The 27,223-nt window shown below is 34.4% G+C and overlaps 1 protein-coding gene across 2 annotated transcripts; it reads left to right on the top strand.

Annotated features, from left to right (window-relative positions):
* Positions 1-283: 283 nt before the first annotated feature.
* Positions 284-26,864, top strand: Actr10 (actin related protein 10). 2 transcript variants are annotated; one of them, XM_046461717.2, is made up of 13 exons: positions 284-413; positions 2,075-2,147; positions 5,349-5,431; positions 6,550-6,658; positions 8,819-8,926; positions 11,592-11,659; positions 11,927-12,006; positions 16,879-16,914; positions 18,832-18,911; positions 18,993-19,066; positions 23,323-23,404; positions 24,917-25,118; positions 26,494-26,864. In XM_046461717.2, exons 2-13 carry the CDS (start codon positions 2,139-2,141, stop codon positions 26,673-26,675), a joined length of 1,113 nt encoding a protein of 370 aa, XP_046317673.1. In that variant the 5' UTR covers positions 284-413; positions 2,075-2,138; the 3' UTR covers positions 26,676-26,864. The 2 variants fall into 2 exon arrangements, with proteins under 2 accessions (XP_046317673.1, XP_046317672.1); XM_046461716.1 differs by lacking the exon at positions 284-413 and adding an exon at positions 420-588.
* The last annotated feature ends 359 nt before the right edge of the window (positions 26,865-27,223 follow it).

Here is a 27,223-nt window from a genome sequence, read left to right as displayed (position 1 = left end):
CGGTTTCTACACATAACAGAACACCTATTCTAGATATTTTATTGCAATGATTAAATGATATGCTAAGCTCAGAAGCTCAGGAACCCAAGCTGCAAGACTTCAAGATAAACGCTTCAGATCTCAGGCCACCTCTGCAAGAGGACCTCTCACAGAGGCGCACGCGCCGCGTGAGGGCCCCGGGCCGGGAGGACCCGGAGGGCCGCTCCGCCCCGCCCCACTGGGGCGCCTAGAGCGCCTGATCGCCTCAGATCCCGTGCCCGCGCACCCACATCCGCGACCGCCCGCGGTTCCTCCTCCCAAGTGCCGCAGACAGGAGTACCTAGAGGATTTGGGCTTGACGCGGAGTGAGGCACAGCCTGAGACAGCCCCGGCTGGCGCGCCGCGGCCACGCGAGGTCCCCGCCGCCGCCCGCGGTAAAGCCCCAGCCCCAGCCCCAGCCCCAGCCCCTCCCGGAGAGTCGAGGCCTGTGGATCGCACAGTCCGCGCAGTCCTCTGGGTCTGCGTGACGAACATGCCTCTCTACGAGGGCCTAGGCAGCGGCGGCGAGAAAACGGCCGTCGTGATCGACCTAGGAGAGGCCTTCACTAAGTGAGTGGCCATGGCGCCCGCTGTGGCCCCCAGGGGGTTCAGTTGGCTTGAGTATCGGCCCAGCCCGGGTCCTCATTGTGGGCTCCCAGGGCAGTTTCCGGTCTCCCCGTGCTTTTTCTCGGCACCGCCCCCTCCCCCCCAAGTGATGGCTTTTGTTTACACCTTGGGGGATGCAAATCCTGATGAGCAAGTGGGGCTGGGAGTAAGGGAAACTCAGGGAGCTTTGAGAGGATTGTCCTCGCTGCCTCTGTGGTCATCACCTCAAACCCAAGGGACCTTTTGAGGTTCTGTATAGGGGATGACAGCGATGACCTGGACCCCGCTTACCCTGAGTTCGTTTGATCAGGAAGGCTGCAACCAGTTGTAACGCTTGATAATGATTCCCACTCTAAAATTTTATTGAACAGATCTTCCGTTAGTGCTGGAAATTATTTAAGATAGTGATATTGCTCCCCAATTTAGGGAATTTAGTTAAGGACACTGTCCTTTGTTGGGTTCTCTATACTCTTAGATTAGATTTTTGCATTTAAAAAAAAAAACAATTTGAAAACATTAGTATGTGCCTTTGGATGGCTGAGCAATCTTTGAAAGCCAGATGGCATTCACAAATTCACAATTCTTAAAACATGTGCATACAGCTTCCAGGGATTGGCAGACCATCTTTGTGGTTTTTGCACCCTAGCTTAAGAGTATATGTACTTGAAGTCCTTATATGTCTCTAACATGTAGTAAGTATTAAATAACTTTTTTAGTTAAGTGGTTAAAAATACTGAAAAATTGAACCTCAAGAGCTACAAAATTGAATTAAACATAATCCTTGGTTCATACATTCTGTGTTGTTCTGTAAAATATTTTCTTATTTATCTCAATAGGGCTGTGGCTGTGGCCCAGCAGTAGCGCATTTGCCTGGCATGTGTGAGGCACTGGGTTCGATTCTCAGCACCGCATATAAATAAATAAAAGATCAACAACTGAAAAAATATATTTTCAAAAAACTTAACATAATAGATATCTTGAAATTACTGCTGAAAGGTTATTTTGACTGTACATTAAAGAAATAAGCAAAAAGCTATTATACAGGATAGTGTTGCGCAATAACTAAATCACCATTAAGTGATGCATTTATAACGGGTATCAATGAAGTCACATAATATAATGCAGATCTAGGATTGTAGAAATTTCTTGTCTCAAATTCAGCTGTAATTAAAAATTGGGGAAAAAATAAATGCTGACCAAAAAGGATACACTGGTTTATTTCAGCATCAAAAACTTGAGATGATTTGATTTTTTTCCTTTAATGTACAAATTACTAATAGATGATACTAAACTCTTAGGGTTTGACAGGACCTGGGTAGTGTCCCTTTGAATGCATCAAAGGTATTTCCAGATATTTTTATAGGCATAGTTTTGAAACAAATACACAAAAACTTAAACAAATATTGAAAAAGTTATAAGTGCAATGTTTTAATTTTTCTTATATTTTCAGGTGTGGATTTGCTGGAGAAACTGGTCCAAGATGTATAATTCCTAGTGTGATAAAAAGAACTGGCATGCCTAAGGTATTTTTTTTTAAACAAATAAGCAAAATAAATTCTGTAACATAAAATATTTTAAAATATGACTTCAGATAAGATTGATTAAAATAGTGCTAAATGTATGATATGATCTACCCAAGAGAAATGATATGATCTACCTTCCCAAGAGCAATTGTTTTTTTTTTTTTTTTTTAAGTCAACTTTGTGGTCTAATTTTGTATACCATAAATTTGTCACATATGATCATCATTACAACCTAATCTTAGACTATTTTTATCACCCCAATAAGTTTCCCAATACCTACTTATAGTTGATTCCTATGTCCACCTCCTGCTGATGTGCTGTTTCTATAGATTTGCCTTTTTTCACATTTTATGTAAGTGGAATCATATCAAGAAAAAAGTTTTTAACCTTAGTATAATGATTTTTATGCTCTGTAGCATAATATAATCTACTGAACAATTTTATTCTTACCTTATTCAAAGTCTTCATTTCCTTATCTATCTAAAATTCTAAAACCAGAAGAATTTTGAGAAACCAGTTTTTTTTATTGTTGTTGTTGTTGTTGTTGTTTTTTTTTGGTTCTTTTTGATACTAGGATCCAAACCAGGGGCACTTAACCACTGAGCAATATTCCCAGCTCTTTTTTATATTTTATTTAGAGACATGGTCTTGCTGAGCTGCTAAGTGCCTCTCTAATCTGCTGAGGCTGGCTTTAAACTCCAGATCTTCCTGCCTCAGCCTCCCAAATTGCTGGGATTACAGGTGTGTGCAACCATGCCTAGCAACAAAAAGTTTTACTAAATATTAAATAAGTCTTGCTGAAGCTAATTTGGCAAATTAGACATTGAATAGAGTAATTTTTGTCTACCATAAAATTCACTGGTTAGAAAACAAGATATAGGTGATTCTGCTGTTACAACACTATAATCCTGAAAAACCTGTGGTACTTTTTTTGGGGGGTACTGGGGATTGAGCCACATCCCCAGCCCTTTTTTTTATATATATATTTTTTTATGTAGAGACTGTTCTCACTAAGTTGCTTAGGGCCTTGCTAAGTTGCTGAGGCTAACATGGGATCCTCCTGCCTCAGCCTCCTGAGCTGAGACCTTGCCCTGCTGTTGTAGAGTTTCAAAAAACAAAACAAGTTTATAGAGAACATAAAGTTGGAGTAGACTAAACAAAACCTGTGTAACTTTGTGAACAATGAACTAGCAAAGACAATAGTTAATAATTCATGAAAATTCGAATAGCTTTGACTGGTGCTGGAGGCTATCTGAAGAGATATTAAAGACAAAATAAAACTGTGAATTGAAATATTGGCCATTGGGTCCTGAGATAATGCAGGTGGAAGCAAGCTCTTAACCAGTGTGGCTGTTGTTAAATTGGGACCATGAGATACAGCCCAGTAACTTTAAGGATCCATTCTGTGGAGGGATCCTTAGTATATGGGATCACTTAAAACTTTTCTTGGATAGATGTAAAATGATCAGTACCTGTGTGACCACTGGGTTGATGACTTTTTCTTAATGAAGGTTATAACTCTGCTATCATAATTTTAGCTTTTCCCTAATATGAACTAAGAAGACCTTGATAGTATAGATATTATCCCCTTAGTGATCACATAGGAGCATATTCAGTTTTATAAAATCAGATGTTGTAGAGTATATCAATTTATATTGGTCCTGGAATGTATCATACATCTTTTACTTGATTATGGAATCATTTTCTTGATTTCAAAGTTTCTGCAAATGCTTTGACAAGCCAGAAATATAGTAGCTGTTTGTGGTGTGATGTTCAAAATGTGATTGAAGTTCCCATCTATTCATTTTTCATGTCATTGTGTGTTATAATAATTGGCATTACTATGTTACTAGGTAGATTCCTGATGGAACTTAGAACCTTTACATCTTCACTGACATTTTTCTTAGTGCTTTGAGCTTTTATTATTTTGAAAAGGTAAATATATATGAAGATTATCTATTTTGGGTTATACTTGGTTTAGAACATTTTTTAAATGTTCTAAAATCAAGAAGTGAAAAAAAAATTGAAAAATTAAAAAAAAAAAAAAAAAAGAAGTGAGGGTTGGGGTTGTAGCTCAGTGGTAGATCACTTGCCTAGCAAGCATGAGGCACTGGGTTGGATCCCCAGCACCACATAAAAAATAAATAAATAAGAATAAAGATATTGTGTTCATCTACAACTTAAAAAAAAACAAAAATAAAAAACATCAAGAAGTGAGCCATGCTGAAGACCTTTCCTTTTAAAAGAGTAGGTGAAGACAGGCCTGTCAATGATACATTGGAGTACTTAGAGCTTTCTGAGGATCTTGAGTGAAGCCTTGTATTACACTCATGATTTGATAGTGCTTACATATTTAGCATTAATGTTCTTGTTTTTAAGATTTTGATGGAGGCAGTACTGGGGAGTGAATCCTAGGGCACTCTACCATTGAACTATATCCCAGCCCTTTTTATATTTTATTTATTTATTTATTTTTAAAATTTTTATTAGTTATTGATGGAACTTTATTCATTTATTTATTTATATGTGGTGCTGATAATTGAACCCATTGCCTCACACATGCTAGGCAAGTGATCTACCACTGAGCCACAACCCCAGCCCCTTTCTTCTATATTTTATTTTGAGACAGGATCTTGCTAAATTGCCTCGATTTTGATGCTCCTGCCTCAGCCTCTCAAATCACTGATATTATAGGCATGCACCATTGTGCCCAGCTTTTACCACGTTTATAAATAAATTACTATTTTTCTTGTTCCTTGGAGTTTATAGACTAGCAGGAAGGTAGACATTTTACAGGTGTGGTAATGTAAAAGGGATGATTTCAGTGCTTTGGAAGTGACTGGGGACTGAACCAAATATAGATTATTTGAGGAGTCCTTTAATGCTTTTTAATCAATATTGATTTTTATTATCAGTCATGCTAACATGGTAAGTCACATAGGCAAAAAAAAATGTGTATGAGCATAGCTCTTAACTTACAGATATATACTTCTATTACTACAAACAAAAAATTTCTTTTTTTTTTCGGATATTGCCAGTTCTTATGGATTCCTAATTTAAGAAATTAATCTATTTTTTTAAATTTTTAATCTATTCCCAATACACATTGCTCTTTATTTATTCTGAGAAAATATATCAGTAAAATAAATGAGCACATTTTAATTTGAGATTATTAATATAAGTCATTTTAATTTTTTATAGCCGATCAAAGTTGTTCAGTATAATATAAATACAGAAGAATTATATTCCTACCTAAAGGAATTCATCCACATATTGTATTTCAGGTAAGATGGAATTCTGTTTGTTTGGGTTTGTTTGTTTCTTAGCTTTTGCAATTAGATGTTTTCTTAATGCCAGTCATAATAATTGTATTGGTTGTATACATCTGATGCGAAAAATTTTTTGGCTTTCATTGTCATTTTTATTTGCTTATTTTCAACCTTTTCAAAAATATATTAGAAAAATTAAAAATATATATATATTTATATTTATATATATATATATATATATATATATATATTTTTTTTTTTTTTTTTTTTTAAGTATAATGGAGGGCTGTGGATGTAGCTCAATGGTAAAGTATCTGCCTGTCCTGCACAAGGCTCTGGGTTTGATCCCCAGCACCCCCCCTTCACAAACACATACACCAAAATAAATAAATAGATAGATAGATGTGTATGACTATTAGAAGACTAGAAAACAAAACAAGCATAACAGTGAAAATAAATCAAATGCCCATTAATAAAGGAGATGACATGTAAATTATTATACATCCATACAGAAAGACATGTAGCCAATAAAAAGGAGTTCTGGGGACTTGAGGATATACCTCAGTGGTAGAGTACTTGCCTAGCAGGCACAAGGCCCTGGATCTTTAATCTATGTCTAGTGATACAGAAATGTGGCTTAGGTATATTGATAAGTGCAAAGGGCAAATTGAAGAACATCTGTGGAATGAGTATTTCTGTTCAGATACGTGTACACATCCACAAGAGTGAAAAAAGTATATAGACTACTGTTAGGGGTAGTTTCTGGGCAATAGAAGTATAAGGTTTTTGAACTTTACAAGTTAATCTCTGTAACATTTTGAAGTTTTGTGAACATCTATTACTTTTATAATCCCAGAAAAGAAAATATCTTTTTAATGACTAAAGCTAGTAGTCACAATGGGCTGTGGTTTTAGTTTTCTGAGATAAATGAGTTTCTGAGATTCTGGCATGGTGCATGGCACATAGTAGGAGCTCAGAAACATAACCTTTCTGGGGTGATAAAATGGAGATATCTTTTTGTCATAAAGCTAGGGTAGAGCAGTTTCTCTATTTTTAAATTATTTTTAAATAACTATTTTAAAATAAGTACCAACTTTTTATTTACTTTTAAAAACAAAACTGTCTCTTTTCAGGCATTTGTTGGTGAATCCCAGAGATCGTCGAGTTGTAATTATTGAGTCGGTATTATGTCCTTCTCACTTCAGAGAGACCCTCACTCGTGTTCTTTTCAAGTATTTTGAGGTAACTATTTTTAAGTCAAATGATTGAGCTGCTTTTAAACTGGAGAAGAAAGCTGATAGTATAGCTATGTGGTATAGCACTTGCTTGTCATGTACAAGTCCCTGGTTCAGTCCCTAGTACCACACATACACATTCACAAAGTAGACAAGTAATAAAAGTCATACATATTAATATTAGGGAATCTCCCCACCCTCATCCCTGCATTTTTTGTTTTTTTGATAAGCACTCAAAACTTAAAGAGTCAGCATTTTATTTCTTTCATTGTGTGTATTACACAATATATTTGGGGAATCAGATGACAGAAGCCTCTTCACATTGGCTTTCTTTCTTTTTATGGTTATTTCATGCTTAACTAATATTTTATCTAACCTTTAGATAGTATATTTCTTATTAGTGTTTCTGGTATTTATTTTAATGTAGTTTGGGAGGATTTTTTTTTTTTTTTTCAGAATTAAAAGGTATATTATGGAATTTATGTTTTCTTTCTTTTGGATCTTTCTAGTTTTTGTTATGCTGATTGCTCTGAATTCTTCAATTTTTTTTTATTTTATTTTAAGTTTTAAATTCCTTTTAAGTGGAATATTAAAGTACTGTGTCTTTTAGACTAAGTGGGCAGTCCCAGGAATGAGACCTCTCTTGATATTAGTAATATTACTTGAAGTTTTTATTTTATAGGAGTCAAGATTATTTTAAGAATAATTATAAGATTATTACATTTTAAAGTATGCAGAATCTTTCAAGATTATTTTAAGACTGAGAATATATTATAAGATTATTACATTTTAAAGTATGCCAGAATCTTTACTACTTAATTTATTTAAAATCTCTTCCTTGAAATTTAGGGTTCTTTTCAGCAAGGGAAAGTGGATGATTATATAAAATGTTACAGTATGTAAGAAATTAACGTGTTGTTTCATGCATTTTACTGAACTTGGAATATATCTAATACTAAAAATCAGTATCTGTGTGGTAAGGGCAGTTACTATTTCCTAAGTTATGTTTTGGTAAGATAGGTACAAAGAACAGATTGCATAGCCTCCTGTTCTTATTGATATCATAAAGTTGGGAATTTCACATGCTGTCAGAATAACACAAAACAAAACAATAAGAATTTATATCCGCTCTTATGTGAATAAAGAAGGTTCTCTGTATCTATGCTTTTAAGAGATTTAGTTGTGTTTGATAACTATCCTTATGTATATGACTAGAATACTTGCTATATCTACTTAGCTAAGGGAAATATAGCTATTATTTTGGCTATTTGATTATGATGGACCAAATATCTAGTGTTTGGGGTGTCACTAGATTGTCAACTTCTCAATGGAGAAAATGTCACACAATTAAGATTTTTTTTTTTTTTTTAAGAATTTTTTTTAATATTTATTTTTTAGTTTTTGGCGGACACAACATCTTTGTTTGTATGTGGTGCTGAGGATCGAACCCGGGCCGCACGCATGCCAGGCGAGCGCGCTACCGCTTGAGCCACATCCCCAGCCCCACAATTAAGATTTTTGTAGTTTTGTTCTTCAATTTAATTTTAACTGCTAGATTATAGTGTTTTAAAAATATAATTCATATTACAAACTTCACAAATAAATTAAAAATTCTTTTCTGTGTTTTCCTCTGGATGGTAAAGGCATTTGTTTCCTTTTTTTTTTTTTTTTTTCCTTTATTTATTTATTGGTACTAGGGATTGAACCCAGGAGTGCTTAACCACTGAGCTACATCCCAGCCCTTTTTACTTTTTATTTAGGGACAGGGTCTGACTTAGTTGCTTAGGGCCTTGCTAAGTTGCTGAGGCTGGCTTTGAATTTGCAATCCTCTTGCCTCATCAGCCTCATCACTTTATTTTTTTTAAATCGTCTTTGAACTTATGTTTCCAGATCTCTTTTATCCCATTTTGTTTTCCCACTTCTAAGGAAATAGAACAAGTATTAATAAAAATGTTTTAGAATTATCATTTTGTAATGAAACAACTTCAGTGGTTTTTATTTATGACAGTATTAAATTCATTCAAATCAAGAAACTAGTTTTTAGCTAAATGTTATAAAATGGTTGGATACCATAATAAAAATAAATACTATGTTCCTGTGATGTTTTTTCAAATGTATTTTAATGTCTTCAAAAACTGCCACTCATCCTAGTTTTGTTGTTTTCTAGGTTCCATCTGTCTTGCTTGCTCCAAGTCATCTAATGGCACTTCTGACACTTGGAATTAACTCTGCCATGGTCCTAGATTGTGGATACAGGGAAAGCCTGGTGTTACCTGTATCTTTTTTTGTCAACCAGCCAATTATGTAATTTTTACTATGCTTTAACTGAAATAAGTGGTTTATTACAAATGATTTTTTTTTTTTTTTTTTTTTTTTTTTTGGTACTGGGATTGAGCCCAGGGGTGCTTAATCACTGAGCCACATCCCTAGCCCTTTTTTATAATTTATTTAGAGACAGGGTTTTGCTGAGTTGCTTAGGGCCTCACTAAGTTGCTTAGGCTGGCTTTGAACTTGTGATCCTCCTGCCTTAGCCTCCCAAGTCACTGGGATTACAGACATGCTCCACTGTGCCTGGCTATTTTTTATTGTATTGAACTATTTTGGGTTATTATATACAAGTATTATTACCATGTAGTAAAAGTTTGCAGGATTTTAAGATTTAAATTTACTTTTTTGTAGAAAGTTTAATTATAGTTGGGTTCCAGTATATAGTCCAAGAGTAGACTTGATGAATATTCTATTCAGTTTTCAAAAGAAACAGCTATTTATTTTTCTTTATTATTTATTTTTTAGTTTTAGGTGGACACAATATCCTTATTCCATTCCCACGCAGTGCTGAGAATCAAACCCAGTGACCCACGCATGCCAGGCAAGCGCGCTACCACCTGAGCCACATTCCCAGCCCCAGAAACAGCTATTTATAATGTGTTGAAGAAGTTGACTAGGATAGTTAAATTCTAAGGAAAAAATCATACAACTAGTCATTAGAGAAACTGAAATGATAAAGTATAATTTAAAAAAAATCTTAAAATGGTATGGCAGCATGAATTCAGCCTTCAAATAGCTGAAAGGTTCACTTTTAGAAAAATGAATACATTTTTTTTCTTTTATGTATGGGGGCTTTCATGCAGACAGAATACCATAGGATTTATGAGCCTAGATTTTGGAATCAAATACACAATAAGTGCAAATCTCAGCTATGCTTTTTTTTAAAAAAAATTGTTCTTTAGTTGTAGATGGACACAATATCTTTATTTTGTTTATTTATTTTTATGTGGTGCTGAGGGTCAAACCCTGTGCTCACATGTGCAAGGGAAGTGCTCCACCATGGAGCCACACCCCAGCCCCCTCAGCTATGCTGCTTACTCTAGGTGTGATGTTGGTCAAGTCGTGTAAATTCTTCTGGCCTCTGTTTCCACATCTGTAAAAATAGCAATGATAATATTTCTATCTCATGAAAGAATTACATGGGTTGAATGAGTTAATGTATGTGAAGTATTAAGCACAGGACCTGGCACATAATAGCTTGCTCAATTAAGTGTTAGAGTTCTTATGTCATTCACTAAGGAAGAACTTACTAATAATTCAAGTTGTCCCCAGATGGAATTATTATATAAACTGCTGCATTCTTTTTTTTTTTTTTTTGGTACTGAGAATTGAACTCAGGGGCACTCAACCACTGAGTCACATCCCCAGCCCTATTTTGTATTTTATTTAGAGACAGGGTCTCACTGAGATGCCTAGCACCTCACCTTTGTTGAGGATGGCTTTGAACTCAAAATCCTCCTGTCTCAGCCTCCCAGGAAGCTGGGATTACAGGCATGAGCCACTGCCCAGCTGCATTTTTTTTTTATTATGAACATTTAAGCAGAGTTATCCATAAGTATTGTTAGAATATCAAGGGGACGTTGCTTCATTGAAAAAAAGTACATGCATGAAAGACTCTTGCAGTTTTAAGGTACCCATGTATATTTATTGGAAGAAATATTTGTGGGGAGGAAATAAAGAATTTTGTACTCCAAGGAACTAAATTAGTAGCTTTTTAAATATAAAGTACTTTGTTTTAATTCTCAAAACAACTCTACAACATGAGTATTATCTTTACATAAATGAAAAATTAAAAGTTGAGAAAGGTAGTTGTGACTAAGAGTCATATGTTTGTGTCTGAAACCAGTACTTTTACCAGTATACTTTTTCCCCTTTTTATAGAATATCAGTCAAGCTCTCTCCTATAGAAATATAATATGGGCCAAATATGTAATTAAAAGTTTTCTAAGAACCATTATTTTAAAAAAAAAAATCACAAGCAAAAGAAATAAAATTAATAGTATATTTTATCTAAACACTATATTAAGAAATTATTCCAGGGCTTAGGTTGTAGCTCAGTGGTAGTGCACTTGTCTGGCATGTGTGAGGTTCGATCCTCAGCACCACATAAAAACAAATAAATAAAGGTATTGTGTTCATCTACAATTAAAAAAATATTTTTAAAAAAGAAACTATTCCAATATATACAGTAAAAATCTTTAATGATATATTTTATTTTTTTCTTTTTTTATTAAAAAGTCTTCGAGTCAGGCATGGTAGCACACACCTATAATCCCACCATCTTGGAAGGCTGAGGCAGGAGGATCACAAGTTTGAGGCCAGCCTCAGTAACTTTAACAATGCCTTAAGCAACCTTATTAAAATCTTAAGGATCCTCCTGCCTCATTCTAAGTTGCTGGGGTTTTTCATGTATATGCCACTGTGCCCAGCTTATTTTTTAAATGTTTTCTTTGGTGAAGAATATGAAAAAGGATATTTCTGTAACTTTTAAAAATAAGAAATAAGAGCCTGTCACCTAAGTAGATTTAGAACAGTACTCCAGAAGTTGAGAAAAATATCAAGAAAACCACATTATATCTTCTAAAATAGTAGTGTCCTTGACTGCCATATAGATATATGAAGGAATCCCAGTACTAAATTGTTGGGGAGCACTACCCCTTGGAGGAAAAGCTCTTCACAGGTAAATCTCTTGGAATTTAGCAGGTTCTCTTCACATTTGCTTGTTACAAAAGCAGATACTAATCTGTTTATTGATGAATGTCAGTAGAGGGCTTATTAATTTCATTCATTCCATTCTCTCTTAACTTTGAATGTATTCATCTTTTAAGGATAAAAGCATCATATTTTATTATTTAAAGCATCATAATCTGTTATATAGTAAAAGTGTTGAGTGAGAAAAGGATATTAGTTGCAATATTTTAATTTCTATGACTTTTTCAAATTTCAGGGAATTGGAAACTCAACTGTTGGAACAATGTACTGTTGACACGGGTGCTGCTAAAGAACAGAGTCTTCCCTCTGTGATGGGTAATTTCACTTTGAGCTGTTTAAGACTAATTTATACTCTTTTCATTTCTTTAACTTATATTTTAGAATTTGCCCCTTGGCATAGTTACTCTGATTTCCTCCAACACTCTGATGACCTTTCCCCAATTATAAGGTCTTCACTGAATTCCTTTTTTTTTTTTTCCCTGGGTACTGGGGATTTAACTCAGGGGCACTGAACCCCTGAGCCCCATCCTCAGCCCAATTTTGTATTTTATTTAGAGACAGGGTCTCACTGAATTGCTTAGCATCTTGCCATTGCTGAGGCTGGCTGTGAACTCTGGATCCTCTTGCCTCAGCCTCCTGAGTTGCTGTGATTACAGGTGTGTGCCACTGCACCTGGCTCTTCATTAAATTCTTAATGACCAAAACCATTTCTGTTAGTCATTGTTTCTACAGCTTTTAACATCGTGGATCATCGTATACTCTTGAAAATCTCCTTTTCCTCAGCTTTCAGGTTTTTCTTTTGTGGTGTCTATTATTTCTGAATGTTCCTTCTTGGTACCCTCTGCTTTTGCTTTCTCCACTGACTTCTCTAAGGGTCAGTTTTTTGTTCCTACTTTCTTCTGCTTTTATTTACTTATTTATTTATATGATACCAGGGATTGAACCAAGGATGCTTACCCACTGAGCTACATCCCCAGCCCTTTTATTATTTTTTTATTTTGAAACCTGGTCTTGCTAAGTAGTGTAGAGCCTCACTAAATTGCTGAGGCTGGCTTTAAACTTGAAATCCAATTGTCTCAGACTCCCTGTGCAAGTGGGATTATAGGCATGCACCACCACACCCAGCTGCTTCTACTTACTTTTTAGTATCAGGGATTGAACTCAAGGGCACTTGACCACTGAGCCACATCCCCAGTCCAATTTTGTATTTTATTTACAGATAGGGTCTCACTCACTTGCTTAACACCTTGCTTTTGCTGAGACTGGCTTTGAACTCTTCATCCTTCTGCCTTAGCCACTGGAATTACCGGTTTGTGCCACCATGCCTCACTTTCTACTTACTTAAAAGGTGATCTCATCCAATTCCATTACTTCAGTATACCTGTATGGTATTGAGTCTCAGATATGTCACTGAGCCTGATCCTTCTTCTGAACTTGATATTCATATTTCCAGCTGACTATCAGACACAAACTATGTGTGTCACCTGGGACCCCAAACCTAAGACTTCCTGTGTATTTCAGTTAGTGATTCTTAGATGAGAATAACAACATCTTTCTTATCTCCCATTTTAGAAAACTGGGAGTTAGTAAATCTTTTCAGTTCTTCCAAAGAAATCTCTTTCAAAATTCATCTTTTCCCTCCATTTTCCACACCACTTAACATATGAAAACAAAGGTATTATTTTAATCTAATTCCTTTTATTATAGCAGCCTATTCTCTGAACTGATTGTCTATTTCACACTGTTGTCAAGAGTGACTTTCCACAAAAATCTGATTAAATTGCTCTTTTGCTTCAGAATTGTTGTTAGCTCCTATTAATTAAAATCCAAATAATGTTTCATATACAGGTTTCTTTCTAGTCTGACCTGATTCTCCCTCTTACCCTAACTAGTTTATTATAGTCCTTCAAGCACCATGAGTCCTTCTTGCATAATCCTATGCCTTCATTTATTCCATTTATCTACCTGGGATGTTTTTCTTTGTCTAGTTGAGTGTTTAATCCTACAGCATAACTCATCTGGAATGTTACCTCCATTGTGAAGCCATCCTGATCTTCCCCAAACAGAATAATTTGCCCCTTTGTTAATCTCAGAAATATTTTTTAAAATAATTTTTGTGGGGTTGGGAGGGTGTCACTGGGAATTGAACTCAGGGGCACTCAATCACTGAGCCATATCCCCAGCTCTGTTTTGTAGTTTATTTAGAGACAGGGTCTCACTGAGTTCCTTAGGACCTCAATTTTGCTGAGGCTGGCTTTGAACCCTCAATCCTCCTGCCTCCTGAGCTGCTGGATTACAGGCATGCACCACTGTGCCCAGCATTTGGATATCCTTTCTTTAGTTAACCTTTTTCAATTGATTCTAATCTTCCTATCCCAAACTTCCCCAAATCAAATCTATGATAATTCATCATGCAATCTTACTAAAGTTAAGGAATTAAAACATATTGCTGTTTGCTAAAGCACCCACATAGCAGGATCAGAAATGGAAATACATTTAAAATTTCTCTTTTTTAAGATCCTTAGCAAAGATAAGATATAGGTGTTAGATATAATTGAGTATTCTCAGTTGAATTTTCAACAGCATCTTTCATTTAGTATTTAGAATTTATTTCATCTCAACTTGGTGATATATGCCTATAATCCCAGCAACTCAGCAGCTGAGGCAGAAGGGTTACAGTTGGATGCCAGTCCAGGCAACTTAACAAGAGCCTGTCTCAAAAAAATAAGAAGGACGGAGGTGTAGCTCAGGGGTAGAACACCTGTGGGTCCAGTCCCTCCTGGGAAGCCAGCAGGTGGCAGACAGATTAAGTATCCTCTTCCCAAAGCAGCATCTGACTTTAGCTAAATTAAACCATTTATTTGCAAACCTACTTTTTATTTTTCATTTTGAGACAGGGTCTCTCTAAGTTGCTTAGGGCCTTGCTATTGCTGAGCCTGGTCTTTAATTTGCAGTCCTCCTCTCTCTGCTTCCCAAATCACTGGGATTACAGGTGTGTGCCACTGCACTGGCTTTTAGCACTCGACCACTGAGCCATGTTCCCAGCCCTATTTTTTTTATTTTATTTACAGACAGGGTCTCACTGAGTTGCTCAGCGCCTCGCCTTTGCTGAGGCTGGATTTGAACTTGTGATCCTTCTGCCTCAGCTTCCTGAACTGCTGGGATTATAGGCATGCAACACTGCACCCGGCTTAACACTTATTCTTAAATTGCAGGTTTTTATAATCCAGTTACATTTCTCTCATCTATTTTTCCAGCCAAGTTTAAATGTTTTGGAATATCTTTATCCTTTTATGAGCTAGATTTTAACTCTTAAAGATAGAAATCTTCAAACTGTTTTGATCATACACTGACCTCCCAGGTTTTAAAAAACTTTGAACGTGTACCCTCAATATATATGTGTATTTACAAACTATACACACACACACACACACTTTTATTGCTATATTCTGAGCGCAAAAAAGTCAGAAAGGATTAGATGATGTATAATCCTAAGGACATAGTTATTAATAGTAAACATTTTTCCCTTTCAAAACTAGTATGCTTTTATTTAAAATTAAGGTTTAACATCTCAAAGTTGTGGTTTTCTTGTTTTTTTGTTTGTTTGTTTTTGTTTTTTGCTACCAGGGATTGAACCCAGGGTCATTCAACCACTGAGGCACATCTCCAGTCCTTTTTTTCTCTCTCTCTCTTTTTTTTTTTTTTAAATTGCTGAGGCTGGCTTTGAACTTTTAATCCTTCTGCCTCAGCCTCCTGAGCCACTGGTATTACAGGCATGCGCCATGGCACTCAGCTCCATCCAAAGTGGTGATTTTTTAATGTCATTTAATTAATTAATTTATTTGAAGTACTGGGAACTGAACCCAGAGGCGTACTCTGCCACTGAGCTACATCCTCATCTATTTTTACTGATTTTTTATTTTGATAACAGTCTTGCTGGCCTTGAACTTGTGATCCTCCTGCCTTATCCTCCCCAGTAACTGGATTACAAGTGTGTGCCACCATATTCTCATAATTTAATTGATTTTAATGCTTGATTTGACTGGCCATCAGAATTGACAGGTATAGAAGACAAGATACATAGATCTAGGTCAGAGAATAACATCATTATGTTTAAGAAATCATGATCCATTTTTGCAGCCACAGATCTCTAGCTTCATTGATGTCAACAATTTGTTCTTATACATCAATCAAAATATTTTTACATATTTAAGAATGAATTAAATATCTTGGTTTACAAGACTGAAATTTTGGTTAGAAAATTCTGTTTCTAACTCAGAAAACAAAATTGTTGGTGACAACACCATATAACATTGGTTAGCATAACATAACATCCATTTTCAAAGGCTCTGTATGTTGCTTAGAATTCTTTGAAATTGGTGCTTTCTCACTTTTTAAAAAAAATATTACCTTTATTTTGAAGGAAATTAAAAGACTATGTGATCCTTTTTGAAAATATGTATTGAATACCAAGTGGGGTGACTCATGCCTGTAATCTCAATGATTCTGGAGACTGAGGGAGGAGGATCACAAGTTTGAGACTGGCCTCAGCAATATAGAGAGATTAGCAACTTAGTGAGACCCTATCTCAAAATAAAAAGGGCTGGGGATGTACCTCAGTGATAAGGCACCCCTGGGTTCAATTTCCAGTACCCACACCCCCAAAAAAGATACACACAAACACACACACACGCACACACACATACCAAATACACATACACACACACATTGATGGATTAGCATATTACTAATAGTTACTTATTATCAAAGAAAAGATAAGGAAACTTGGAACATTTTGTAAAAGAAAAATAATTCGTCCTTAAGTCTTAGGTTTCTTCTAAGTACAACTAGTAAACAGCTTCATGGTTAAAGATTTTCTTGGTCAGTCCTATTTAATCCCAGTTACCCTACTTTATTTTAATGATTTCATTTTTATAAAATTTACAAGTGTCTGACTTTTTGTAGCACTTTTTCACACCTGACTTCAACTTCTATGCCTTCTCTTGGCTTTGATGAAATTTATTCTCCAAAAGCAAAATTAATTTTTCTATTAGGGTTGTTAAAAAATTGTAGTAGTAATACCTTTTTAAGTTTTGCTGAGCTAAAAAATGGAAATGTGAATGCAGTTTATTAGGCTTATAAATTATTAGTAAAGTTCTATAATTCTAAATGAAATTTTTGTTTTAGGTTCAGTTCCAGAAGGTATCTTAGAGGACATTAAAGGTAAACTAAGTTCCTGTTTTTATCCTTTTCATTCTTTTTAGTTGTAGATGGACACAATATTTATTTATTTGTTTGTTTGTTTGTTTATTTTGTGGTTCTGAGGATTGAAACCACATGTGCAAGGAAAGTGCTCTACTACTGAGCCCCAGCCTCAGCCCCTCCTTTCAATCTTTAGTGTTAGTTTGGATGGTATGTTTTTAAATACTTACATAGAAAATAAAGTCATAATGTAAAATCCTAAAATATTTAGTGGATAGGTTACAGAATAATATAAATAAAAATTCAGATTTTCTTAAGACCCATGGGAGCTCTTTCATTATTCACGATATGTTATTGAAGCAGCTTCTCAATTATATATGGAGTATATAGGGTTACCAGGAAACTATTAGCTTATACAGTATAAAATAACAGTTGTTTAAGAAAACCACTAATTCAGTGTCATCTGATATTTCTTTTATTACTTGAGTTTTTCTTTGTACATGTTTAATAAGGTTAGTCATTTTTACTGACTATTCAGAAATTCTAGAATTAGAACCAAAGTGTATTGGATTCACTTTAATAAGATGTATTACTTCTACTTTGCTAGAATAGATTTTTATGATAATATTCAAATTGGGTTTCTAGTATTTTTATTCACTACAAAGAAAAGCATTTAAAATACAATTTATGTTCTTCAGTACTTGGAGTATCATGTAAAATTAATACTCTGAAATTCTTATAGAAAATTAGATAATAATGGATTTTAGAGTTAAAGGGATTTGAAGATAATTTAGTATAATCATTTCCTGAAACATTAGATCATTTGTTCTTTGTCACCCAAGTAGGTAAAATGAGCATCAGGTCTATAAATAGATCTTGTTCTTGCTCTTCATTATATTGCTTTTTTATATAGTATACTTACCTAAAGTTTTTTTTCATTGTTACAAAATTTTAGTCATTTGTAATCAAGCCTATTGCAACATTCAACAAGAAAATGAATTTATCGCAAGTAAAATAATGCCTTTCCTTCCTATTTTTCAGTCTTATTCTCCATGATATAACAGTTGTTGACCATGTGAATTGTTTCTTTTATATGACCTCTAACTTATAAAAACTTGTTTAACTATCCTGTAAGGAAAGCATCCAATTAGTAGAAGTTTAAAAGATAGATATTCAGTATTGGTGAGATTCTAGAAAAGTGAAAAAAAAAAAAAAATATATATATATATATATATATATAATATTTAATTCTAATAAATAAACTTTTTGGGAAGCAGTCTGTCATGTTAAAATTTAAAGTGTTCACTTCATTTAAAAGGGGAATATTGAAAGATGTTTGATAACTTCATAATAAGGAATATCAGGTAGCAATTAGAAAGAAGGAGCTAGATAAGTAAATTTGGAAAGATGTTGATAATGTTAAGGAAAAACTATGGTGTTGAATAATATGTACAAAAGGATCCTGTTTCTATTAAAGATAAGTATACAACACACTCATAATTCAATAAAATTCTTTTCATAATACATGTCGTTTGCAAGTAATTCAGCCAAGTCATCATGTTTCCTGTGTTTAACTTCAATTCTGTTTCTACTTTTAAATTTTTGTTCTCAGAAGGAAATAATTGTGCCAAAAAATTCTGCAACTGTTCTGAGCAAACAAGATTTTTTAATAAAGGTTCAGAAAGAACAGGGTGGTGGAGTAAAAATATGGTTTAAAAAAAATTGTTAGATTGGAAAAGCTACATTTCAGGATACTAAAATATGTTTTAGTATCCTGAAATGTATAAAGGTTTTCTTCAAAGGTGGTTTTCTTTTTTCAGTATGGCTTTACTTTACATGAACACTTGACTAGAATTGTTAAGATAACTGCTGTGTAATTTTACTCTGTTCAGTTAATCACAAGCCATTAACAGTCTTTTTTCCTCCTTTCTTTTTAAGTGCGCACTTGCTTTGTAAGTGACCTGAAGCGTGGACTAAAAATCCAAGCTGCAAAATTTAATATTGATGGGAATAGTGAGGTAGGTTAAAAAGTAAATATACCTTATTTTTTCATAGGTTACAACATGTATAGACTTACACTTATGATATCTTTATTTCAGCGTCCCTCACCGCCCCCAAGTGTTGACTATCCATTAGATGGAGAGAAGATTTTACATGTCCTTGGATCGATCAGGTTAGATCTTAATTTTTATGAGCACAATAATAAGCAAAATAAATTCTTGGCTTTTAAAAAAACTTGTATTTTTATAAGCCCTTATTATAGTAATGCCAGTTTGACAATAGAGATTTTTTTTGTTGCCTGTTTTTCTTCTACAGTACTAGAAATTAAATCCAGGAGTGCTCTATCACTGAGATATGTCCCCAGCCGTTTTTATTTTTTTGTTGTTAATTTTGATAGGGGGTATCTCACAAGGTTGCTGAGACTGGCCTCAAACTTTCAATCCTCCTGCCTCAGACTCCCAAGTCTCTGGGATTAAAGGTGTGCAAAACAATGCCTGGCCAGTTGAGTTTTTTCATTAAGCTTCATAATTCATCATTAATTATATTCAGGTTTTTAAAACTTTAAAAAAGTATTTTTTCCTGTTATCAGAATAATTCAGAATTAGTTTTAGTAACAAAACTAGCAATTCTTTGAGGCATAACAAGAAGTTTGATACCAAATATTTGATAAAAAACAGGTAGTGGACCTGATGGCATTGAGTACCATTATATTGCTTCAGGGATAATATGTCTTTTAAGTCCAAACCTAGACTCCATAGGTTGAATCCCATGACTCTTTTTTCCTTTTCTAGACCATACTCCAACAATTGGCCTCAGCTCTTTTGCATTATTAATTTATTTAGAAATTGGCTGGATCATCTTATAAAGCGTAAAAATATGCTACAATATCTTTCTTAAAAAATTAAAAAAAGAAAAGGTTTGATGCTTTAATATAGAGGCTTATAAACTTTTGTATAAAGGACCAAAAAATACATGTATGGCTTTGTGGTTCATATGGTCAGTCTCCTTGCAGCTACTTGGCTCTACAGTTGGGGCACAGAATCAGCCACAGACATGCTAAATACTAATGAATTTAGCATGGCTGTGTTCAAGTAAAAATTTATTTGCAGAAATAGGTTCAGGGCTAAATTTTACTCACAGGCCATGATCACCTGACTCTCGCTTTAAAACATTGTTTTGGTAGACAGAATGCCTTATTCCAAACATAATCAATTATCAGGATTAATTAGTAGTTCACCTTTTATTATTTATTTGAATTAATATGTAACACTATGCAATAAAGGAACATTTTTAAAAGTCACATGCTAAACATTATATTTTAACAAAATTCATAAGTGTTTTTTTAAATACTTATTTTCTAGTTGTAGTTGGACTCAATACCTTTATTTTATTTATTTCTATGTGGTGCTGAGGATCGAATCCAGGGCCTCGAATGTGCTAGGCGAGCTCTCTACTGCTGAGCCACAACCCCAGCCCATAAGTGTGTTTTTATTTTCACTTTTAATCTTTTATTATTTTGGTGGTATTGAGGTTTAAACCTGAGTTATAGCATATGCTAAACACACACAGTACCACTGAGCCATATCTCAAATCCCCATAAATGTGTACTTATTTGAAAAACTGCTGGGTTTGGCAGTGTAATCCTATAATCCCAGTAGCTTGGCAGGCTGAGTCAGGAGGATCCTGGGTTCAAAGCCAGTCTCAGCAACTTAGCAAGGCCCTAAGCAACTCGGCAAGACCCTGTCTCTAAATAAAATATAAAAAAAGGGCTGGGGATGTGACTCAGTGTTTAAGCTCCCCTGGGTTCAATCTCTGGTACCAAAAACAGAAAACCTTTGAGGATGTCTGCTTATAGAGTTCTGAGTTAAGTTTACATAAGCCAGTAGTTCATAGTTTATGATTTCCAGTTGTCAGTTGGTGGTCTTAAAGTATATCAAGAGCTTAAAGGTGCTGTGAATCAGTCTTGGTACATAATCCTTCTAGTTATTTTCTTCTTGACTTTTACAGTTGTCTCACCTGTATTAAAAAACTTTCTTAAATTTTTGTCTTTCTAAAGCAATCAACATATCTTTCATAGAACAACTTTTTTTCTATCCTAATATTCATTGGTTAAGTAATAATTATTAAGTTATACAATTTGAATATCAAATCAAGTGATAAAAGATTTGGAAACAGGAAACCCACTCTTCATAGCATGCATCTCAACTGGCAGAAGCAGAAGTTTGCACACACAACAGCAAGGGGCTGACTTGCCAAAAATGTTTAGCATACTGCTGGCCTCAATTTACTTGAATGATGAAAGGGAAAGAGTTTAGCAAGTGGGTTGAATCTCACTAAGAGAATTTTGTGTTTTGAAAAGATTTTAGAGCTTTAAAATGTGTTTCCTGATTTTATAAAAATAGAACTTAATACACATTTACAATTGGTTTTATATTGCATTGGTTAGGATTTGATTTGGCCACAAATTATAAAAACATGAAGATAGTGGCTTCAGATGTTCCATCTGTCATCTCTGGGATATAGCCCGATCCTTAAGTCCAGGATAGTTGGCCATGTAGTTACCATGTCTATGTTTCAAGCAAATAGGCCTAAGAAGAAAAAGTGCTTTCTCTCCTTTGAAGAAAATGTTTTTGAAATTCCATATATCATCACTTTTCTCAATCTTATTTTCTCGTATTTGATTATATGTAGCTATGTGTTTTAACTGGTGGGGTTCTATAGCCAGACATAAATGTTACATACCTAGAATCCCAGTAACTCAGGTGTCTGAGACAGGAGGTTCTCAAGTTAGAAACCAACCTGGGAAACTGAGCAAGATCCTGTTTAAAAATAAAGAATAGTAGTTCAGCCATAGAGTACCCCTGGATTCAATCCCTAGTATCTACCCCCCAGTACACAAAGGAGGTCATATTTTTAAATTTTTCAAGTAATATTGATTAGTTACTAAAAATAATAGAGGATTCCTGAGAACCCTTCCAGTTTTTTTCATGGTTATATCTTAAATAACTATAGTATAATATCAAAACTAGCAAACTGTATTTCTGTTGGGGATGTTAAACCCCAGTGGTGTTTTTTATCGCTACAATTCCAGGTCTTTTCATTTTTTATTTGGGGGCGAGGTTTTGGTAAGTTGCTGAGGCTGGCCTTGAACTTTAGATCTTCCTGCCTCAGCCTCCCAAGTTGCTGGGATTACAGGTGCACACCACTGCACCTGGCCTATAAGTGGAATCTGAAGAACATCAAATATCTAGAAAAAGGATAGAACAGTAACCACCAATGTGACAAGGGGAAGAAAGTGGAGAGAAGGGGGCTAAAGGACACAAATTTATAGTTTTGCAGGATGAAAAAATCTAGAGATACGGTGTTCACTTAAGGATTATAGTAAACAATATTGCATTATATACTGAAAACTTGCTAAGAGTAAATTTTAGCTGTTCTTACCACAAATAAAAAGGTAACTATGGACAGGAATACATAGGTTAATTTGCTTGACTGTTTTAATAATTTCATTATATATGTTTATATCAAAACATCATTTTTTTTACCTTAAATATATACAATAAAAAATAGAAATATTTCATCAACTTGAAGATCTTTTTCATGCTGCCCCAAAATAGTTCTTTTAATTTGAGAAAAGGGGAATGGATATTTTATTAGGCAACTAGCAATCTTTGTCGTGTTTAATTTTTAAAAACAGCCAGGCAGGAGGTGGGGTTGTAGCTCAGTGGTAGAGTACTTGCCTAGCAAGTGTGAGGCTCTGGGATCGATTCTCAGCACCACATATAAGTAAACAAATAAAGATCCATCATACTTAAAAAATAAAAAACAGCCAGGCATCACCGTGCACACCTCTAATCCCAGTAACTCAGAAGGTTGAGGCAGGAGGATAACAAGTTTGAGGACAGCCTCAGCAATTTAGCAAGACTCTGTCTCAAAATAAAAAATGAAAAGGGCTGGTAATATAGTTCAGTGACAAAGCACACCTGATTCAATTCCGAGTACCAAAAAAGGAAAGAAGGAAGGAAGGCATGTTGAGGGGCTTTTAGTTATTTTTAAATCCCTTGTATCATTGACTTATGTACTTATTGAATCTTACTAACTTTTACAGAATACTGTTTCTCTTCTGTTATTGGATTTTGGGAGGTGTAATTAGGTACAAAATATATGTTAATCTATACATAGTAATAGTGATAGCTAATACTTAGGGAATACCTATGTGCCAAAACTTGCTCTACTAACTCATTGAATCAACCCTGTGAGGCAGGTACTTTTATTCTCCTCATTTATAAATGAGACCATCTTGTATTTTTAAAATTATTCTGCATTAACATAGTACTTATACATAAAAATTAGTGTCAATACAGCTAATGGTTTATTCTCTGTCATATTATATAATATCAACCATACCCTGTCTTTTTGTAATTTCAGAGATTCAGTTGTGGAAATTCTCTTTGAACAAGATAATGAAGAGAAATCAGTTGCCACGTTAATATTGGATTCTCTTCTGCAGGTATTTTGTTAAAAGTTTCTATTTTGACAGTCCTTCAAGGAAATTTTTTAAATGTTATTTTCTCTATGTCCTTGTCATGTATTATTTTTGAGAAGAAAAAAAACAGTGAATTTTTTGTTTGTTTTTATATCCCTTATCTCACTAGCAATTGTGCTTGTCGAATTTTACTAGCTTTTATAGAGTACTACTGTTCCCCCCTTTTTTCTTTTTCTTTGTAAACTCAGGATTGAACCTAAGGCCTGGCAAAAGCTAGGCATGCACTTTACTACTGAGCTGTATCCCCCACCCTTTTTTTGAGCATTTTATTTTGAAACAGGGTCTTGCTTAAGTTATCAAGGTTGGCTTTGAGATTGAGATCCTCCTGCCTCAGCCTCCCAAGTAGTGGGGATTACAGCATGCCTTTTTTAGGAATCCTTTTTTACTGTTCCTTTTCCAGTGGTTTACATTTTTTTGCTTTTTAAAACTTTTCTGTTGAATGTTTTAGTTAATGAGCTTTAGTTTGACACTGAGATAGGTAGGTTATCTATATTTCAAACCCAAGAATAATTACTGCCCTGAACATATGTATGTTTTTCAAAGCAGGGATACAGTTTTTACTTTATACCTTGTGTGGTTTGTGGTTCCTTCAAACTCAGGTTTGTATAATTTTGAATTTTAAATTCCACATGGCAAAGCCCAGCACAGTGGTCCGTGTCTGTAGTCACAGCTACTCCACAGCATGGCAGGAGGATCACTTCCCTAGGAGTTCAAGGCAAGCCTGGCCAATGTAGCAAGACTCCATCTCAAAACAAATGAATTCCATAAGGCAAATGATACTATATCCCTTTTGTTTAATGACTATCTAAAATAATATCATCTTGTATGACCATATCATTCCTTATTAGAACTGTTGTGAAGATAATTTTTAAGTGTTATGTTATCTTTCTACTCAAAAACTGGCCCTGGATATAATACTCTGAAGATAACACTATAGAAAAATTAAACTTCCACATATTTTCCTAATTTCAAAAGAAAAGTTACTTTTTACGCTCTTGGCCCAACTTAGTCATTCTACTTTGTAAATGAGAACCTATCCAAATACCAGTGGCAAATACCACGTTGCTGTAGTCCCAGAAACTGAGGCTGAGATGAGAGGATTGCAAATTGGAGGCAACTTTTAAAACTTGTCTTAAAATTAAAAAAAAAAAAAAAAAAAAAAAAGGCTGGGCATGAAGCTCAGAGGCAGAGCACCTTTGGGTTCAATCCCCAATACCAAAAACAAAACAAAACAAAAAATACATATTTACTGCCATATGCCCTGTGGATTTAAAAGTTCTAAGTGCATATAATATAGTAGGATTATGGTGGTTGTATTTGATACATAAAAAAAAACCTTGCAGGTGCCTTTATTGTAATATAAATGATGAAGTATTTAATCTATACTACATACTTCTATGTATTTGCTTTAATCAAGCAGTACTTTCCCAAGTAAGGATAAATTCCTTTCTTTCTTTTCTTTTTTTTAAATAACAGTGCCCAATAGACACCAGGAAGCAACTAGCAGAAAATTTGGTAGTCATAGGGGGCACATCTATGTTGCCAGGATTTCTCCACAGATTGCTTGCAGAAATAAGATATTTGGTAGAAAAACCAAAATATCAAAAAGCACTTGGCACCAAGACATTCCGAATTCACACTCCACCTGCAAAGGCTAATTGCGTAGCCTGGTTGGGAGGTAAGAATTTTGTTTTTAATAAAGGGGATTCAGGGGAAGGGATAAGGGAAGACAGTGGAATGAGTCTGACCTAACTTTCATGTGTACATATATGAGCATACCACAGTGAATCTCACCTCATGTATACCCACAAGAAACTAACTTTAAAAAAAAAAAAATAGCAAAAAGGTCAGTAGAGAGAAGGGAACAGAGGGAGGAGGGAAGGGAAAGGGGAGGTATTGGGGTCTGAATTAGAACAGTTATATTCCATGCCTTTATAATTAGGTCAAAATGAATTCCAATGTTATATATAACTAAAAAAAAGAAAAAGAAAAAAATAAGTTAGATTTAAAGACATTATGTAATAATTTGTTTCTGAGCAGCATGAATATAAAATGATTATATTAAATAAATCAGTGTTCAAAATTGCCTGCTCAATAAAAATAATGATTCAATTTTCTCTGAACAGTGACTATTCTTTATATTAATCTTCAAAATAACAAGAAAAATATACCTATTTTTCTTGTTATTTGCATTGTGATTTTAAGTAAGTTTTTCTATTCAATTAAAGTTATCTCTCAGAGTAATGATAGTTATAAATTTATTCTAATGATGCTCCATTGCTCAAAGCAATCCTTCCAGAGCTAAAGAGCCACAAATGAAAATTGACCCCTTTATGTTTGATTATACTCAGAACATTCTCTGAATGATCCTTTCACTGAAATAAGCAAATTGCCTACTAAGTAACTACTTTGAAGAGAAACACAATTGTGAATCTGTATAATTGTATACATTCTGACATGTGTTTTATTATGCACTTAGAGCTAGTTAGGTATCAGGATTATATTATACATTCAGAGAGAAAAATAAATTATTAAGATTTTTAAATGAACATAGTATTTCTTGTAGAATTTGGTGAATAATGTAATTTTGATCTAGGACAAATAAATTTAATGGATTTAATAACTAAATTACTTTTATAAAAACTGACTCGTGTTTTTATAAGGTCTTCAGTATAAAATCTTGGGACTTTAAAATGATGCCTATTGAGTTTTACCTGCCATTTTATTGAATTGTGGCAAGAGGACACTAAGAAAATTGTCTTAATGAGTGTATTTACACAAAGCTGAAAATACCTTTTATCTCACTTTCTTCCAGACATAGTAACACTTGTTATCATACTCAGTATCATCTGCTGAAAGCTATTTAGTTACTTTCAACACAGAAATTAGGGCTTACCCTATTATTTAGAATACAGCATAACTGGTATTAAAGAGTGTGAATATGCACTGCTGAATTTTACCAGTCCACTTTTTTCATATAGCAGATATATGGCTATTCAAAGGTCTCTGGTAAAACATTTTAATTTAACTGTAAAATTATTTTTACCACACAGGGGCTATTTTTGGAGCATTGCAAGATATACTTGGGAGCCGTTCAGTTTCAAAGGAATATTATAATCAGACGGGCCGTATCCCTGATTGGTGTTCTCTCAATAACCCACCTTTGGAAATGATGTTTGATGTTGGGAAAGCTCAGCCACCTTTGATGAAGAGAGCATTTTCCACTGAGAAATAAAAGTTTGATTAAAATTCAACTTTTCTTCATTTCAAATGTTTAATCAATTATAAGCAAATTGTACAAAGTATGTGGGATTCTTTATTATAGATGACTTTAGTGGAAATGAAAGCATTACTGTATATACTCTCTTAATTTTTAATTAGTTTGACTTTGTTTCTGTTGTGTAGTAATAAAATGGTAGCTATTGCTGTTGTCTTTCTATCAGTGAAATGTAGGTAAGCACTTTAATTTTGGAAGTTCGTTACACAACACAGTCCAGTTTTCAAAAAGAATAATAGCATTCTTCCACAGTTCACCTAATCTGTCCTAGGTACTGAAGACTTCATTCACTTTATTATTTTCAGCAGTTATTTCAGTTAATGAATGAAAAGTGTTAACCGTTATCAGTTATTTCAAAGAATAACATGAGTCTGTTTTTAAAATTTTTTTCTTCTGCTACTCGTGTGTCCATATTATAATAGTGTGGCTTTTCCGGGAATATATTTGATTCTTTGAGAATGTTTGGTAGCAGGGTCAAGCATTTGACAAAGTATGGAAATATTCAC

The sequence above is a fragment of the Marmota monax genome, unplaced genomic scaffold (assembly GCF_021218885.2).
Source record: "Marmota monax isolate L192 unplaced genomic scaffold, Marmota_monax_Labrador192_F-V1.1 WCK01_AAM20220418_F8-fsc00001, whole genome shotgun sequence".
Lineage (NCBI taxonomy): Eukaryota > Metazoa > Chordata > Mammalia > Rodentia > Sciuridae > Marmota > Marmota monax.
The sequence above is the reverse complement of the archived record's forward strand: the minus strand, read 5'-3'. Positions and strand labels throughout refer to the sequence as shown.

Coding starts and splice junctions, on each gene's coding strand:
- Actr10 (XM_046461716.1), top strand. CDS start 512: ATGCCTCTCTACGAGGGCCTAGGCAGCGGCGGCGAGAAAACGGCCGTC. Junction 589..2,074: donor CTAGGAGAGGCCTTCACTAA/GTGAGTGGCCAT, acceptor TTATATTTTCAG/GTGTGGATTTGCTGGAGAAA. Junction 6,659..8,818: donor TTCTTTTCAAGTATTTTGAG/GTAACTATTTTT, acceptor GTTGTTTTCTAG/GTTCCATCTGTCTTGCTTGC.